Source organism: Castor canadensis, chromosome 10 (assembly GCF_047511655.1).
Source record: "Castor canadensis chromosome 10, mCasCan1.hap1v2, whole genome shotgun sequence".
NCBI classification, from domain to species: domain Eukaryota; kingdom Metazoa; phylum Chordata; class Mammalia; order Rodentia; family Castoridae; genus Castor; species Castor canadensis.
Window position 1 is genome coordinate 37,344,384 of NC_133395.1, and position 19,764 is coordinate 37,364,147.

A 19,764-nucleotide genomic window follows, 5' to 3' on the forward strand; every position below is an offset into this window, starting at 1 on the left:
TATTTACATATGTATGTGTATATCCATATATAAATAATTCAATACTTTTTGTAAGCCATATTAAAACTGCCTTTAATTGATTCATTTATTTAACACATATTTATTGAACATGTACTAGGAATTAGAGATATGTGAATGACTAAAGCAGAGATCCATGTCATCCTGAAGTAATAGTCTCATCCTACAAATTAAGCTAAGCTAAGAAAAATGTGAGATAGGAATATAGAATTTGGGTATATCTATATTTCCGTGAAGCAAAAAATGATTTACTATTGATGATTGTGAGTTCCTTATCTACAGTAGATTGTCAAAACATTGATCAGTTAAAGGTGAGCTGCATAAATAGTTACAGTACCTTTTCTATTTCATGAATGTATTGTGGGTTATTTCTATTTTCTTATATCTCAACTCTTGAAACTACCTATAATTTTGCAAAAATTCATATGACAACATTTATTTTTCAAAGCTTAGGAAATTTTCCTTTTCTGATCACTACCTTCTACTATAGGTATTAAAAACTGAAATTGAGGCATACTTTACACAAATATATCCACACCATAAAAGAGGTTACAGCATGATATATGTGAACAATAAGCTTATGTTTTGTTTTGGTTTTGCATTGAATTTTTAATTTCCCATTTCTTGTTTCTGTTTTACTGAGCTTATTCAATGTGTCCAAGATTTGGTTTCTTTCTTTTTTTCACATAATAGTGTTTTTTCATTGGTAAAAGTTGAGCAATGTATTCATATCTTTACTTTTATTTGTGGGTTAATCTCACTTCTGGAAGGAAAGGCTATAGTTCATTGATAGTGATGAAATAACCTTGGTAGCTTTCATATAAACAGCTACAAATGTGCACAATACTTACATTACATGGGCGCTCAGTCTTTCGTGATGAAGATACACCTGAGTGCATTCAGAGAAAATTTGGTTCTGCAAGCTTGGAGGAAGTAATTGTCATTCAACAGAAATGAACTAACTTTGCATATCAGTAAAACACACACATATAATTCTTATCAATTTTCTGAGTGCTCTGGAACTGATATTAAAATAGCAAATATATATTTATGAGAACCAAAACGCTGTATTCTTCTTGATCACCTAAACTCAGTTACAAAATTAATTTTCAGAATATATGGAACTATTACTTCCTAAGTAAGTGTCAATAATAAAAACCACAAATTTTATATGAGGCTACATAGTATTTATATTCATATTTGTGTCCCAAATGCTATGCCATTAATTATTTTCTATTATTTATTTTTAGATGGAAGACTGTATTTGAAAACTACTGTCATGTACTGAATCTATCCTGTTGAAGAAATTCATGTTCTACTAAAGAACTTTGCAGTAAGACATTCGTCATCAGAAAGTTCAGAAAAAATAAAGTCCTTTTAAGGGAACTTCCTCAATTTTGTGTATTAATGTTCTCTAACATTTAAGTATTCTTCAGAAAAAAAAAGTTTTCTCCATTGATTTTCACCTGTGGTTCATACCAGAGACCTGAGAATGTTTGTAAATGTACAAAATCAAACTTCTTACAGTTAATAACTGCAACTTTGCTGCTGGACGCTTGTATACAGAGTTAAAAGAGGGTCTGAATAAGACCTAGCATTTTTTTTTAATGGAATGAACCATTTTCCTCTTCTGAAAATTCTGTATCTGAGCACATCAACAGACTCTTATAGCAGTGGTCACCCAGACTTACAGAATTATGTCCCACAAAAACCAGCAAGAAGACGTGGAAATGAACTTGTAAGGGGCATAGAGGATTGTGAAAAAAAATTAAAGAGTGATATTCTGTTACATTCAATTTTAAACTCTAAATGTGGGTTTTCTCCTGAAGATTTTTTTCACATACTTTCCAAAAGACCAACAAATGGATGTCAACAACTCAATGAATATACATTTTGCTTATCTAATGAAAAGAAGCATTGAATATAAGCCAAAAGGTTTCACTGAAGGTCTCTTTTCTTAAAAATAAAAAAAATATATAAATATAACATGTTTTCATTCCAAACTGGTAGTGGTATATAGGATTAAAAATAATAATGTTGCTTCTTATTCAACCTGTTGGTCACATGTACAGTATATAAACATAAAACACACAAGGAAGGTATTATGTATGAAGTAGTATACTAGCATTTAGGAAAATGAAAATTTTAGAGAATATGTTTTGTCACCCTGTTGGTCAGAAAGCTGTCTTTCTGGTTTTAACGCATGAGGCATGTAAATATTTGTCTGGAGTCACAGTATTAATGAACAAGATCGTAAGCATCTGGTGACATCAGAACTCTGTGTCAGCCACTTTTATTTGTGTATTCTTCGCCAGTCAGTGCTCCAAACTGCACTATTGAGAATGGATTGTGGCTGACCAGTAAAGCAAAACACCAGAAATATTTTTATATGTTAATGTCATATTATGTTAATGTTGCTGAAAAACAAAACCTAACAAGCCCTTGTGTATCAGTCCAATACCATGTAACCCTGAGTGGTAAAGTTGAACTGTGTCGTGCTTCCCACCCTGGTCAGAGGGAAGGGTGGCTACGTGTTATTTTCACTGTCTCTTTGAAAGTTATAGTATGTGTTTTCACTTTTGTGCAGATAACTGGAAGTAAAAGCTGCAAACAGTGCTTATTACATGCTGAAGTTACCTTCTCTTTGTTTTTATAATCTGGAGTTACACCTTTAAAGACTGATAAAAATCAGTTCAGCCATTGTACATTTTATGATTTTTCTGTCATCTTAAAATCTTATGATTATAACATTATTTATTACCATGAAACAACAAAATCTTAAGTGTCTAAGAAAACTAGCTTAAAATGTTTAAAGATAGTTCTGATTGGGTAATAATTATTTGGTTAAGAAAAAATTAATATAGATACTCTGGCACTAAGCGTCTATCCATTTTAGGTCTTCCTTATTATACTGGAAGATAATTCTTTCATGTAACTTGCTATTAACCAGATTAGTCCTCTTTTTATTACAATAAACAGGTTATATGTACAGTTCATACTTTAGCTTGCTTTAAAAGGGAGCAATATCTTTATTTAAAATATTGTTAGTAAATGTTTTGTAGAAACTTGGTTTTCTAATTATAGTTCTTTCATAAACATCTTTCGTTGTTTGAGCACAAGTGAGTCTATTCCTAGTTATATATATTTTTGTTTGCTTGTTTTTTCCCTATATACAGTCTTTAAAGGATTATAACACTTAAGATTGGATGGACTTGTGGCAGGTTTCAGAATCATACATTTTTTGAAAGATTTTTTAAAAAGCCTACAACTTCCATATATAGTAGAATCAGCCATCGCTCTGCTCCTGGCATAGAGTCACCTATTAAGTGAGGTTAAATAGTTTTAAGATACATGCTTTCAAGACTTTGAGAATGCTTTAGTGTTTGGTTCAAGATAAAAGGAAATTTTAGCAAGGATTAAAGAAAAAAAGCTGTCAGCTATATGTTAAGAGAGAATCTTACTAACATGTTGTAAATATTACAATTCACAAAATGTTATTGTAAGTCTGTAACTTAATTTTTTCCCTTTTTTTAGTTAAACAGATTGGTTTAGAATTTGTGTTTTGGCATAAATAAGTAAAATTGTGCCCATTTTATGGTTTCCATGCTTTTGTAATCCTACAAATATTAATGTCTAGTTGTTCTATATTATAACCACATTTGCGCTCTATGCAAGCCCTTGGAACAGAACACACCCATCTTCATGTAGGACCTATGAAAATTGTCTATTTTTATCTATATATTTAAAGTTTTCTAAAAATGATAAAAGGTTATTACGAATTTTGTTGTACAAAATCTGTACAAAAATCTGTTTTTACATCATAATGCAAGAATTGGAAATTTTTCTATGGTAGCCTAGTTATTTGAGCCTGGTTTCAATGTGAGAACCACGTTTACTGTTATTGTATTTAATTTTCTTTTCTTTTCAACAATCTCCTAATAAAAATGTCTGAAATCTCCTTGTGACTTTAGTTACACTTCGTCTTTATTAAATTTTGTGAAACGCATAGCATTGAAGGAATATTTACTTTCTAATGGGAGGCATCTAAAAACAACACAAGTCAGCTATTTGCAATGCGAAGGGAACAATGCTCAATGATTTTATTTAACATGCAACTGCTTCTATCTCTAATATGAATTACTGTGGTGAAAAACATCATAAAAGCACACTCTGTAGTTATTGTTTAACAAGCAGATTTTCCATATTTTGTTTCTTGCCAGCTAAGCAAACTGCCCACATATACATGATTTATTTATGTACATTTCTCAGTTTATGAAGCTGTTATTTGTACCTTTTTCCTTTATATTCTTATATTCCCATGATTCTTATTTCACAAAGCTTTGTGCTGAATAATGTAAAGTAGACACATTGATGGAACAAAATATATTATTCCCATATCTTTAAGAGTGTAGATTTGTAACTCTAACTCGATGTTTTGCATTTGAATCTTATCATTGGAAGAATGCTTTTAGTAACTTGCAATTACAATATGTTTTCCTAATATATAAACATTTTAATCAACTTAAAGTGCAACATTTGAAGAAATATTGGGTTGCTATCGCTGTGCATATTCTAAACATTCCAAAGAGAATGGAAAATGCATTTTTTTCTGTTTAAAGGAGTTACTTCAATGATTTCTTGAAATACTATATTAACAAACTATGATTTTTCTTTAATAAAAACCTAAAATGTTTATGTAACTATTACAAAAACATTTTTGTCTTCTGTCATTATGTGCTTATGTCAGTAAGACTTGTATTATAACATCATAAAACCTCTGGATATTAGTGGAATTCAGTGATAATTTGAGTTTTCCCCCATGTGTCTTCATTGGAACTCACAAGTTTACAGTCTGCAGAAAGCCATTTATTACTGAGAGTATCTCAAAAATGTAAATTATATGGAGATATTAATAGAATTAAGATGTTATTGTAAGCAGAAATTAAAAATATCAATTTTCCTCATGTGCAGGCTTGGTGCTGACATTAATCTTTAATATGTATAACTGGGGTATAAAAACTGAGTCAGTCCTCATTTATTCAGTCAAACAGATTCGTTAATAAAGCCTGCTGCACAAAACCTTGTGCTACATGTTGTAACAACAGAAGTTGAAAACAAAGCTGTTGTCCCGGGGGGCTGGTGATTTTGGTGGAATAGGGAATCTTATTTTTAGGAAGAAAGGTTCACTGAGATTCTTTGTCTCTGAGCAGACATAGAACTGGTACGAACAGGGTATTAGCATAAACACCTTCCCAATAGGTCATAATAATAGTGTGACCCACTTTTTACTTCAACCTTGCAGATAACAGTACAAGATGATTTGGTGGGGGTCATCCAAATGGGATTAAGAAAGGGGAAATATGTGTTTTTCCATAGTAAAACACCTTATCAATTATTCCTGCTACTTCATTTATTTCAATCAGATCATTCTTCTTATCAATAATCATACACTTATTAAAGATAAGTAACCTGTTTAATCACAGACAATTTTATCAATAAATAATACATTTGTGATATGTTTAGGATATTGACTATGAATATAGGATTTAATTCTTATTAGTTATCTATGCATCTGTAAGGCAAGTAATGGCCTAAAATGATTCAAAGATAGAGAATAAATTCATAAATGTCAATGACAAGGTCATGGTGCTATTTGCAGTATTAGCACCATTTACATTTAGAGGTCAATGAACTGGACATGCAGAGTAGAAGAGCTGGATCAGTTAAGACCCCTCTGGTTGTTGTAAGAAAAACAAATTCCTGCAAAGTTAAAAAGCGAACAGCATTTGTTCTAAAGACAGAGGGGTACACATGGAATATCAAGATAGGAAGCCAGTCCCCAAGGACTAGGTTCTAGACACTCTCTTCTACCTTCACCTTTCTCTTCTGCTCAGTGGCTCTGCATTTTCTCTCATCATAGACTTGCTTGCTTCTCTTGATCATCCCTTAGCTCCTCTATTATTCGGGAATATAAGACACTGCCTACAGAAATGAGCCAATCATTTTCTCTCTCTTGTCCCAAGTCAGATTCCTTCCAACATCTTATTTCCTCATGTTAGAGTATATACCAGTAAAGTACATGGGCAGTACATTCCATGCTTTTAGTAGATTTTCGAAACTATTGTGTCCAGTAAAATTTGAATCACTAGAGTTGTGTCAGGACATGGAGATTTTCAAAATTCTTTAGGTGATTAAAATGAATACCTGAAGTTGAAGACCACCATATGAGAGAACGTCAAGTATCACATTATAGAATATAGTTAGTGGGATTTCTGCTGTTGGTCAGGAATTTAGTTGGTGGTGAGGTAGAAGCTATTGTTAGCTGTGCAGACACTGTGAAAGCCAACTTAATAGTTCTTCAAAACCAAATATTTTTTGAAAAATAATTTTAGCATTATGAACTTAATTCTGAATTAAATATGACTTCTCCCATTAGGGTGCAATAGAAATCACACTAGTTTTCCTAAATAAAATTACTGATAAATCTGACCCCACTAACAACTGTATGGGGAGGTAAAAGTTCTAAGTCATTATGAGGTTCTCTCTCCCTAAAGTCCTTAAAATTTCCCCACTCTATATCATTTGGAGAGAACCTTCAGTTTAAGACCAAGACCCAGCCTATGAGAAGCAGCCCTAAATCTTTCTTCTTGAGAGACTCCAGGTTTGTGGAAGTAAAAATCATAGCATAATCTAGCATGGTTCCCAATGTAGATAGAGTAAATATGACAATTCCATTAATGATGAATATAAAGTCAGGTGAAAGGAGGTAGGTATTTCTACACTTTACTGCTATTGATAAAATGTTAGTCAACATAGGTAGACTGATAAGCTTTGCAAATATAATGTAATATCTAAAGCAATCACTAAAGGTGCTATTTTAATATACACTCAAAAACGCTTTTGATAAAACAGAATTCAATGATATATTGAATTAACTTCCAGATAAACAGTAAATATTTTCACAGTTGATTCAGAACGTTAAGCTACTTTATTGGTATTTTCCAATTGTTTCTCAGATGCAATCATATAAATATACAATTATTGAAAGCTGATCTTTCAAGAATTCTGTGTGATAAGCTTTGTCTATTTCACTAGTCAATAGATGAAAATAAATTATTGATATACCTCCAGTACTGTGTATCTCTATTTTCTATTTATTGTGTGTATCCACTTTTAAGAATATATTGTAAATAGATTTTTTAAAGAATAAAGACTTGAATGATTATTATTTACTTATTAAAATTATTAATTTTTAAAATTCTATTGTTGGCTTCTACAAACAGGTGGGAGGTGGGAGAAGATATCAGAACCAGTCAACCATTTTCTTACTAATGCATCCTGGTAAACTCATAAAAGAAAAGGGTCTCCCACTGTGTTGGATCTTTCAGATACATCTGTCTGGTTATCATATGTCTGGGTTCATTCATGCTGAATGGTTTGTGGATCTCTCCATTAGTATGTTTTGATGTGGTTTATACCTGGTTTTTCTTTTCCTACATACAACTACTATCAGACAACAAGCACACACCAGTGCCTAAGTAAGAGTGGGCAGGGGATCTTGGGAAATGAAGTTTCTACAGTATCAAAGAGAACAAGGCAAGAGCAGGGAATGCTATCAAAAAGCAAGCAAGTAAATAATCTAAAATGTGAGCAGAGTAAAGGGGAAGAAGTTTTAACTGACTCAGAAGAGAAGTGATAACTAAGCATCTGGATCCAACGGTCATCTAAAGTTGATTGTCAGAGTTTGGGCAGTTACACCCCTGTCCCTGGGGAACCTTTTTCCTGCAGTTGCATTGATGCAGACAAATGCACTTCCATTTTGGCTGACTTCTTCTTTATCTGCTAAATAGTCAGTCACCATCTGCTCATCCTTGCATCTATGCCACATCTATCCACAGTGAGTAGTGAAGCATTCTTACTCTGACAAATACTGGGGGTGTTGGAGCTCTCTCCCTATACAACAAACTGTTACAGTACCTTTGTCAGAGCAATAAATCAGATGTTATTTTCTTACTGTGAGAAACTCAACCATACGATGGACACTGGTTCTCTGTGTCCATTAACCTCTAAAAAACAATAGTCAGGTTCACAGAGTGGTCACACTGAGGTCTGTTCTCTAGACTACATGTGAAAGACAGACATCTGTCTCATCCTACAATGTTTGGAGATGTTTGTAACCAAAGGAATCCACAGCTCTCATCAATAGCCATCTTGTTACCTCTAATTCTTAACATTATTATCTTCAACCTATTGTAAAATCTAGAGGTGGAAGATGGACATCTGAGTTTTGAAATTAGTTTCCAGATATTTATTTGCAAGTTCTCATGATAATCTTGCATCTTGCCTTAAGATGTGATATATATTACATTCACTTAATAATTGATTAATTTTTTAAATTTAGAGATAATTTTGTATTATAAGCACTTATAAGAGAGACATTCTATGAACCTTTCATTAATTTCCTCCAACATGACATTTTGTATAAATATAATATCACAACCAAGAAATTTACATTAATACTGATTACCAACCTCATTCTGATTTCATCTGTTTCTTGTGGTTTCAGGGATCAAATTCAGGACCTTACACATGCTAGGCAAGTGCTCTGCAACTGAGCCACACCCTTACATGCATTTATTTGTGTGGTGTGTTTAGTTCTATAAAATTTTATCACATAAATAGATTCATATCACTATCCCCACCACACCCACCACAGTCAAGATACAGAATCATTCTATCACAAGGATCCCTCATGTTATATTTTTATAGCTATAACCACCAGCTTCACTTCCTACCTTCTTGAATATTGACAAATGGTGTATGACTCCTTTTGAGATGGACTTTTTGTTTTTGCATACTGCATAATGTCCTTGGGATCCCTAGAAGTTAATTGCAGTTGATTTCTAAAGATTATCTCATGGTTTTTGTATATGCCATATTTGTTAACCAACTTACATGTTGAAGGACATTTGGGTTGTTCCAGTTTGTGGATATTATGAGTAAAACTGCTGGGTGCATTCACATAAATATTTTCATTGTGAATATGAGTTTCCGTCTCTAGAGTGTAATTTTTGAGTCATCTGTTAACTCTGTAAGAAACTGTCATACTATTTTCCAGGGTGGACAAAAACCCACTCTTTCTCTACCTGCTAACACAGGGCACAGTAAGGAAGGAATCTTACATGGCACCTCTTTCAGCCTACTTGATGCTAGGTGGTGGTGGAGGCCCAGCTTCCCATTAGAACCCTATGGCAAGAATCATTTGGGCTATGAATTAAGGTAGTGACTACCCTACTTTCACTGCCCCCTGAAATTCTATTGCTACCACAGATGGGAGTGGGGTCTCAGCTCCTTCCAACCATTCGGGGAAAGGAAGATTGATGCACATCTGGCTATTGGTGAGATTAGACCCTGACTCCCTCTTTTACAAGGGGTATGGTGGTACTGATGGTGGTAGCACTGAGTGAAAGGTCAATTTCTCCCTTTCCCCACCACTAGCTTGCCTGAAAATGAAGGGTGGAGTGGTTTGAGGGATCAATTTTTCTTTGGTGTTTTGCTAGAGTTGGTTGATATTGCCAGAAAACATTTTGTGTTCTGTTAGTCCACCAATTAAACTGTTAATCCACTAGTTAGTTAACCAATTAATTAGTCCTTTGGATGCAGAAACAGACTTGGAGAAATTTTTGTTTGGATCTCTGTGGTTTTGGACTGTAGACTTCTCTGGGACTCTGTCTGGGATATTTGGGAGACCATAAGGAGGCTGAAGGAATCGACCTCAGAGTCATTCCTCAAGTCTTGCCTCTAGGAAGCCCTCACCTGTTTTAACCTTACACTTTGTCTACTTGTTTATTATGTCTTGTCTAGAGTTTTTAGTTGTAAGAGAATGGATTTTGTAGGAACTGGGCTGATCTCTTGGCTATAACTGAAAAATAAGTTGCCTCAACTTCCCAACTGCTGGAATTACCTATTTGCACCATCACTCCCAGTTCTGAAATGTCATTATTACTTGCTAAAATAACATTAAAAGCTAATATGACTGAATATCTACATAGAATCATTATTGTTAATAACTCTTTATTTCCAAATGTTTATTATTTATGAATATACATTTATATGATAGTAGCATTTTGCAGAGAAGGCTTAGCATGATCTTGGAGTTAACGTGCAGGCATGCTTTTGTTGTGCTATTTCCAAATTAGAGAAAATATGAATGATTCATACACTTCAGGACCACCAGCTGTTAACATTTTGCCCATTTGTGTACTCTGGCATATTCATTCTCTTTCTCTCTCTCTCCCTCCCTTCACCCTTCCTGTTCTCTCTCTCTCAGGATTTGTAAGGACTCGTGACATACTTTTTAAATATTTGATGTGCCATAATGTACTATCATAATGTATTGTTTTAATAATATAATATTGTAAATATAATAAAATATTATTTTCAATGTTAAATGCCCTCGATTTAGCTATCAGGAACTCTGTTTAAGCTGGCTTTAGACATCTCCACTAATTGTTGAGTATTGCTTGCTCTAGGCTTAAGAAGTTCTAGATATAACTGGTACTTTAACTGCTTGAGACTTGTAAAGAGCTATTTCTTCAAAGAGCCCTTTGGAACTAGGGCATAAACTAAGATTGATACAGTTTCATATTATAGGTAACTAAATATAGTTTCATTTTAAAATTCAGACTGGGGATCTGTTCTTAGAGAATTCAGCCAATTGACATTAATTTTTACTATCTTAATGATATCTATTTCTTCTAGTTTTTCAGAATTTCTTTTTATTTATTCAATTTTTTGTAAGGTTGTGAGTCTTCATTCCATTTTCTCCTTGTGGAATGGTTTGGAAATTATAAACTTGGTTATTGTACTCTATTTCTAATTTGTTAGCATTTACTTTAAATTTTTAGGTGGTCTACTTAACTTAGCAATGTGAAGAATATTTCAATATATTTCTTCTTTCCAAAGAACACAAGGCCCTTAAAATATCTTCATTCTATTTACTATCCTAATGTTTTAGATGCTATTGTATTTCCTAAACTCATTATTGTTAGTGGTCTGCCATTTTATGGTTATTATTATTGTTTTTATTATAAATTTTTATTTTATAGCATCTTTAATTTTGCATCTTTTTTTATTTGCAATGAATACTTTCAAAATTATTTTAATGATGTCCTACAAAGAGTAAGATACTTTACCTTTTTTGTAGTCTTAAAATATTTTTACTTTCCTGTTTTTAATAAGTTTTGTTTAGTGTATAATTCTAGATTGCCAGTAATGTTCTCTTAGTACTTTGTTTCACCAGCTCCTGGCAACTACTGGCATCATGGAAAGTTAGCTAAATTACTTTTCTTCATAGGAAATTTGTCTTTTCTCTCTGGAGGCCTTTAATTACTTCTATTTGCCTTTGGTGTTTCACAGTTTAAAAATTAGTTGTAGATATGAGTTAATTTTTATTTATCGTATTTGAGGACTCTTGGCTTCCTTAATATTTGGGGAAGTATTTTTATTTGATTTAGAAAATTGTGAGACCATATCTCTTCAAATAATGCCTTTGTCTGTTTTTGATATTTTTATAACTGTCTAGAATTCCAGTTTAATTCTCTTTTAGACATTTCCAACATCTAGTCTCTTAACTTTCATTTATATATGACATCTTGAAACTTATTACACTTTGTGGAATCTCCTCAAATTTATCTGACTTGACCTGACTTCAAACTGTAATCCTCCTGATTTCTGCCTCTTGGATAGCTAGGATTACAGGAATGAGCCACGGGTGCCCAGCTCTTATTTTGCTGTTAAAGATGTGTCATTTATACCCTTCTTGGCTAACAGTGCATTTTTCAGAAATTTTAAGTGCTATGAAATTTTCTGTCAAAAATATGTAATTTTCGATAAAGATGCTATTTAAATGGTTCTATGTGGCTATACATCCTTTTGTCCCATCTTTGGATTATTAACTCCTTTTAATCCCAATTATGAATCAATCAGGTAAAAACTTCTCAGAAAATATTTCTTGTATATTATTTTTATCAAACTTATTCAACAAAAGCCACAGAACTTCTTGACTCTCTTACAAGAAATCTGACTGTATGTGTACATCTAAAAATTGATTTATTTTGTTTTTCGTCTGATTTTTATCATTTCATTGAAAATTACTCTTCAAGGAAACGATTGCATCTTCTTTTACTATTTATGTTGGAGAATGAGTTCTCATTGTTGATTAACAAATATCTGCTAAAATTATGATCAGTTTAGTCTAAACTGATCCCCCCCAAAGAATTGTTCATCTAATGCAACCTTTTTTTAACGAATGAAAATGGTTGTGGGACCACCAGGCAGTCAATAGTCTTAATCACTGATTTATTATAGTCAAGATTCCTCTCTGACTACCTACAGAAATCTCAGATCAGTTTCTAAAGCTAAAAAAATTAACCTCCAGATTCAGGGTTATTGCAGTGTCTTTCATGGTTTGAATCAGGGTATAACTTTTTTTTCTTTCTCCTTTGAACCTTTCCTCTGTTTCCCACTTCTTCAAGATCCATTCAGAAGCAGTTTGTCCCAGCAATGATAGCACTCAATACACCTAGGTTGTATTTATGTAGAAAAACAGAAGAATGTTCTTTACCAACAGCATGGGTAATGTAACTGTTTTATTTTCACCAAGTAAACCTTTGTCTCTGAAGTATAATGCAGTTGTGAGTAATTTTATCAGGGAAACAGCTTCTAAGTAAGAACATATGACTGAATTCTAGACCATGGATTAAGGATAGAGTTGATATGTGCCTCTTCTAGTTCTGACCTATTGAAGTATCCCACATAATTCTTAGTGTTTATTCTTTTCGCAGATATGTAATCTGCAGAGCTACAGCAGAAAACATATTTGCTAATGAAATAGCTTGCTCTTGCCCATTCACCTGACAGCATATGTGAAATATAATATACTCGTCATAGAGTTCTTTATTTGTTTTGGTAAGACATAATGTCCATAGCATCAACCCTTTAAAGAAAGCATCATTAGAATAATTAGCATTATTTAAAAACAAATTGGTTCTTGGTTTGAATTTTTGTCTAAATATGCTCATGTGGCATGCCTGAAAATTTTCTAAGTGGAATTGTTGCTGTGGTTAATTTTCATCCCATTGTCATCTGTGGAGTAAAAGGACACTCAAATCTACTCAAATTACTTGGAACAGAAATGAGAGAGGCAGGATGTACTATGGCTGTCCTGCATTATTTTTACCAGGAAAAAAAAAGTGAAATACTAGATTGTCTCCATCACACTGAGGTCACTGTGGAGAGTGGCATCGCTAAGAGACATCTGGAGAGAGTTAGGAAGAAAGAAGGAAACATATTGGAAAGGAAAAAGTTTAGATAAGTTTCTGTTATGCTATTCAGATGAGTGTAAGTTCTCAGATTGCTTTACTTGTTTTTGGATATTAAAATAGTGATATGGTACCAGTGGGAGGGGAGAGGAGGTGGGGAAAGGGCGGAGGATGAATATGGTGCTAATGCTGTGTGCACATGTGTTTAAATGTAAAAGAGAATGATGGAGAGGATGAATGCAAGTATGATATAGTTGATATATTGTAAGAACTTTTGTAAATGCCACAATGCACCCCCACCCAGTACAATAATTAAAACATTAAACATAAAGAGGAGAAAACATAGTGATATAGTTAATGAAACAGTGCGTAGAAACTAGGTTTTTTTTTTTTTACTACCAAATAGGTAATTCTAGTTTCACTAGAATTAGACTTATCTGAAAGTTCATGCAATTTTTTTTAATGAATCAATGTAAAGCTTCGACTGTTCCTTTCCCTAGCCTACACTGTAAAATCACTTGCATAAATATCAGTAGACATTACACTTGAATTCCTATTGACAACAGATTCCTAAAGAGAACCATAGCATTTCCTAACAAAGTATACATTAAAAGCTTTGAAGGACATTGAATCTGGGCAAAGCATCTTCCAGACTTGTTGGCACAGTGTGCAACCTATATTTGCATTATACTTTGCAGGATCCTTAATTCAAATTTGATTGATTTTTTTTAGCTGTTTCAATTTTTACATTGCTCAATGAGTAGTCATATTTGTAGCCGAGTCTACACTAGATACATTATTTTCTTGGCTTTTGAACAAATGTACATCAATATTAGAAAATACATCTATTAAAAGTGTGTTCCCTATTGTTCAGTTGTCATGTTGTAATAGTGATTTCATGCCTGCTTATCTCTTCTTTTGTGCTCAGAAAAAAACCATGTTGCTAGTCTGGCCTGGAATTGTCTATACTGTATGTAGCTCATATTAGTCTGGACGTAATCATCCTGCCTAGCCTCTTGAGTGCTCAAATTAAAGATGTGCACACTCACACCCAGCTTGGAACTTTCTTCATACCCTCTAAAAGGAAAACAATTCTTTATATGTGAAAAAGGGGAAGTATGATAATGTCTTTATAAATGTGCCCCTAGTAGTATCTGATATAAAAGAGTACTACATAATTTTTTTAATTGTCTTTGAGAATCCAAAATTTATTATGAGACAAGAACTTATAGCTCAACTGCTTAATTTTAGTCTATTTTATAGTCAATTTGATTAGAAAAATTCAGGTACAACAATAAATATTTTTTGTTGGTGGGACTTGAGTTTGAACTCAGGGCTTCAAATTTGTAAAGCAGGAGTTCTACTGCATTAGCCATATCTCCAGTCCATTTTGCTTTTGTTATTTTGGAGATGGGGGTCTCATAAACTATTTGCCTAGAGTGGCCTCGATCCTTGATCCTCCTGATCTTAGTCTCCCAAGTAGCTAGGATTACAGGCATGAGTCACAGGCACCTATATGTAAGGAAAAAACATTTCAGGAGGAAAAATCATTATATAAAACTGAAGATATTCCAGCAAATAATCCCAGTGTACTAACTGTGAGGAAATTGTCAGATTGAAGCAAATTAAATGCTTAAAATACTTAGTTAAACCTTAAGATTATTTTTTGTTCAAACAACAATTTTGAGGATTTATTTGATTAAAAGTCAGAGATAGGCCTAGGTTTCTTCAGGTAGTTGGACTATCTTTGGAGAGCATATAGGAGATTCACCATAGGTGGGCTTCTCTGTGACATAGACTAACACAAACATTCATATGCAGCACGTTTATTGGATATACCCTTCAGAACAACTTCCATGAGAGTGAAGAAAACGGGATTGAGCAAATGAAGAAGCTGAGACCAGTCATGCGTCATAAAGACCTCAGTCTTTCTCATGGGAGCTAGGATGAAGGGGCAGATTTACACCACATAAAGGCAGGAAGGTTGGGCCTAACACTTTTACACTGAGTGTAAGTCATTAATAGGACTTTTTTTTTTTTTCCAGGAAAAGGACTTGACCATGGGTGAAGTAACTTACTTCAGCTACAGACACTATTGGACACGTGCTCAGATAAGCGGTGTTAGCATCCAATAAGCAGAGCAGCTGGGAGTTCTATGGTAGGCACACCACAGATTCCACTTGAATGTGAAAACCAGGGACACTGTCCCTGACTGCATAGCTGGGACTCAGAACCCATGTCACTGTTCAAAGCACAGCATCTCTGTAGCAACAGGCATTGATATGCTGTTTCCTCATATATTTAATATTTAGTACTTACCTTTTTTTCGTTTTATACACGTGGCAATTTTTTATCAGTACAAATTACTTGCAAAAAATAATGGGCTTCATTATGACCTTTTCATACATGTAAATACAGTACTTTAATCATCTGCTTGGTGGTGTTTCAGTTGTGTGCCGTCTTTGGTTGCTCCAGCTACTGCTGTTACTGGTTAATTTATACTTTTAATAATGACTTCTAATTCTTCCACAATTCTTCAGTATCCTTTCTGTGGCTCCCTTTGCTTTTCCATGACTCAACTGTCTGCTTCTAGTCTCACATTCAAATTCTCAAGCTGAGAGAATGTTATCATATGAGAGTCTTATCCCTCAAGATGAAGTGTGTGCCTTAGAAAAATCTCCTCTGCCAGGTCCTGTTATGAGTTGGTCTATATAAATGATTGCTTTCAAGTCTGCGATATGGCCAAATTAATGAGATCACAGGGCATACAACATGGTGGTCTGTTTATAAGGAACTTCATAGAAGGAGGTCTCTGAGCAAGGTAAGCAATAATAAACTTCTCAATAGGGGTCAATTTAAACTGAAACTCACTGGCTGCCTTACTAATTTACAGTGGATCCCCTTCGAGATGTTTATCTCCATATGTGATTGCCACGTCGGGAGTTTTCAAATTTCAGCATCCACCAAAATATCTTAGGAAGATAGCTTAAAGTAAAGATACCAGAGCTTCTGATTAAACGGGCTTGAGATGGGACCTGATATTTGCATGTTTATTAAGCATTATGTGTTCATTAGGTTGTAGACAACAAAAGCATTCTCCCTGTTTTCCAAAGAAAAGAGGTTTAAAAGAGACAATGAGATGTTGGGAGGATTATCATAGTTAACTGCAAATTTAACTTCCAAGAATAACTTCCACAATAACACTATGAAACTAGATCATTGCAGGAGCTTCTTTACCTGTCATGATTAGTAAGTTAGGGAATTAGGCAGTCTCTACCAAAATACAGGCCAGCAAAATAGGCAACAATACTTCCCCTGCTGGCACTAAATAGCTATGGAGTGGCAAAAGGGAAGCTGCAGAAGCGGGGTGTCTGCTCACAAATATTCATTCTCTTTAGGCAAAACTCCATGTATGAATCTACTTCAGGAGATATTCAGGAGATAGGTTCTATACATATTTCAAAGTGAAGGGAGCCTTAACAAGTTACCCTAACTTCTAGTTTACATTAAATAAGTTAATCTGAACCTCCTGCCACATACCCCAAACTATTTAAGAACCACAAATTAAAAAAACAAATTATCAGATGATAGCTGATTGGGTTACTTAGTGAACTTTAGTAAGAAAAGCAAACATAGATATAATGGCCTTTCTAAACATTTTTCAGATTTTTTCCATGTTTCTATGTATATTCTAATTACTCCAAAGTACATGGAGATGCTATGATTTTTCTTTTTGTTTTATAAACTTGATGTAGGCTTTTATAGACACACAGCCATATCATTAAATGTTAAGAGTCGACCAATCTCTGACCTGAAATATTGGAATTTAAACTAATGGGTAATATTTAATATGAATTAAAATAATTAACTGATTACTTAATGAAATTATAGCTAATATAGCCCCAAGGCATATCATCCAGAATTGCTCTTCAGTGCCAGCTTTCCTGCTTTATTTCTAAGACTGATAAATCAGAGAGGAAAGAGACAAGAGGAGATAATGGATGAAGCAGCAGACCTGGTGGCAACCTAGGCATCTCTGCGACCCTCAGTCATTCACAGACACATGTTATTTGCTTCTCCACTGTGCCCATCTTGCCACAGGTGAAATTAAGTTGAACACAAAATATGAACTTTTTCTTTTTAAAAGTAATAAAATGGAGTAAAATCTATTCTGCTATAACATGTATTTCTGTAACCTGGATTTGCTCACAGCGTCCTTCCCATAACTCTTATCTTGGCAATACTTCTGCATTCAGTCTTCTACAGGCCTGGGTTCATGCTGTTGATGTGCAGATGGAGCAGCTAATAACTGGTAAGATTTTTCACCTAACAAGGAGAGTGCATTATGTGTCTAAATTCTCTTTACTATGGTGGAAAAAGTGACATCTACTGCAACAGACTACTTAGTCTATAGTGTTTGTAAAATATAACATTGTTCATGTCTTTTTTCTGTGTATTCCCAAAGAATCCCACCTAAGAGAGATAATACTGAACTGAAATTCAGACACTAGGTTGTCCAAAGATTTTTTTTCTGGCATATTTTTATTATACCTGATTTATAAACTATGCTTATTAAATAGTTGTTCAAGTTTCAAAATAAATAAAATGTGTACTGATTTTTATGTGAAAATAGAGACTTCCTTATCTTGGTCTAAATGGTACTATTATTTTAAAAAATCTAAAACTGAAGTATTTCCCCATTTTCTTACTATAGACTTTTTTGAAGTTTGTATTCAAAGAATATTTCTTTGTGTTATTTGGGTTTTGGACAATGTTAGATAACAAATATTTCTCAAGGGTTCCCCTTAAATATGGATTATGTTGGGAATTAAGTAGGTCATTCTCTGAGATACAGTCACTCACTATTTTTTTTCCTCAAGGAAGGCAATTTACTGAATTTGAGTTAGGTTTTCTCTTTCCACATGAAGAGAAAATTTAAGTCATGTAGCACTTTGTTCTTTTTGCCTCATTTTCCAAAAGCTTGATTTTAATTTTTCTTATTTCTGTATAAAGCTGTTTTCTGTTCCTGTTGCACACCACAGTTCACCAATTGAATTTCTCTCACTGTTGAATGGTACAGAAAGGAAGAGGTGAAGCTTGTACTCCCAACCATCCAGACAATCTCTTCCAGAATTGCATTTGCTTTATCCTTCTTTCATGATTCAAAGATGTGCCATATGGCAATGTAATAAAACAACAAAATTAACTCGATTCATGAAGTTACACAAACGTAATCTCCAAAGAAGCATTATTGGCTATCTGGAGCTCCAGCAGTAGTAACTCAAGCTGGTGCCTTATCCTGAGGTTGCCTATTAGTGGGGAATTTCTTGAGATGTCTTTGTGACATGCTGGGCAGCATGATCACTGCTATTCCTCTTTGGCAGGCCTAGAATCACCATGCATTTCCACTTGAAAGAGTTACAGCAACTGATTGCAAAGTTTAGTAACATAGTTAAGCTGAGTAAACTATGGAAGAAAACAGGACTTGTTCTGTTGTTTTAAAAATCATATAACAGGTAAAAATTAGAATAGTATTATTTGAAATTAGATTGTGAAAGGATAAAATCTATGTTATTTACGGAGCCTGCATTTGGAAATTATACAATGTGGATAAACTAAATTTTTTAGATACTTAATAAATTAAGAACTTTCTTAGCTTGATAAAATATTCATGATATGCACTTGGAAACTTTAATAAACATCATATCAAAGACAAATATTAAAACTTCCTCTTAAAGTCAGAAGAGGGCCAAGGAGGCCCACTCTCACTTCTTCCACTGAGCATGTATATTGGAGATATTTGCTGGTGCATATCAAAATCAAAAAGGAAGAAGGAAAGTAATAATCATTATTAATCAATTATACCATTCTCTACAAAGAAGACAAAAGAAAGCATATAAATTATGAGTTGACACTGAGTCCAATGAACTATTTGGATATAAGATCAATAAAGAAAAATCACTTGCATCATTATCCAAAAGAAGTACTTGAATATAAGCAACAATTGAATAATAGGAATTTATAGGGAATTTTGCCTTTGTCATATGAATAGTGGGAAATTTTTACAGATCATGAAACTAAAATACTATATTATGGCCTTCTAAGCAAGGATTGGAAGAGATAAAAGACAGGAAGATCCCTAGTTAGAAGGCTGTTCTAACTCAGTGAGAGATGAAAATAGACTGTATAAGGCAAGAGATATAGGGATGCTCTCTCTAGTGGATGAATGGAAGATATTGTCTTGAAGTCAGGAGATACGTCTGACACAGTAAGTGAGAGAGAGTGAGGAAAGGCTTCCCAGAGTTATGAGTAGCAACAAAAGAGAGAAAAATGGCAGGGATCATTGAACTAGAAAAGGTGAAATGGAGTTTGTTGGTCAAGCATATGAAGATGAATAGTTCAGTTCACGATATGAAGTGTAGGA

At 33.7% G+C, this 19,764-nt stretch overlaps 1 protein-coding gene across 3 annotated transcripts in view; it reads left to right on the forward strand.

Moving 5' to 3' along the window:
- Window positions 1-3,976, forward strand: part of Dach1 (dachshund family transcription factor 1) — a 397,811-nt gene extending 393,835 nt beyond the window's left edge. For all 3 annotated transcript variants that reach the window (XM_020178044.2, XM_074043247.1, XM_020178045.2), the window contains one exon: window positions 1,269-3,976. In XM_020178044.2, the coding sequence (XP_020033633.2) occupies window positions 1,269-1,306 (38 nt within the window). In that variant the 3' untranslated portion in view covers window positions 1,307-3,976. The remainder of the gene's footprint in view (window positions 1-1,268) is intronic.
- Window positions 3,977-19,764: the final 15,788 nt, after the last annotated feature.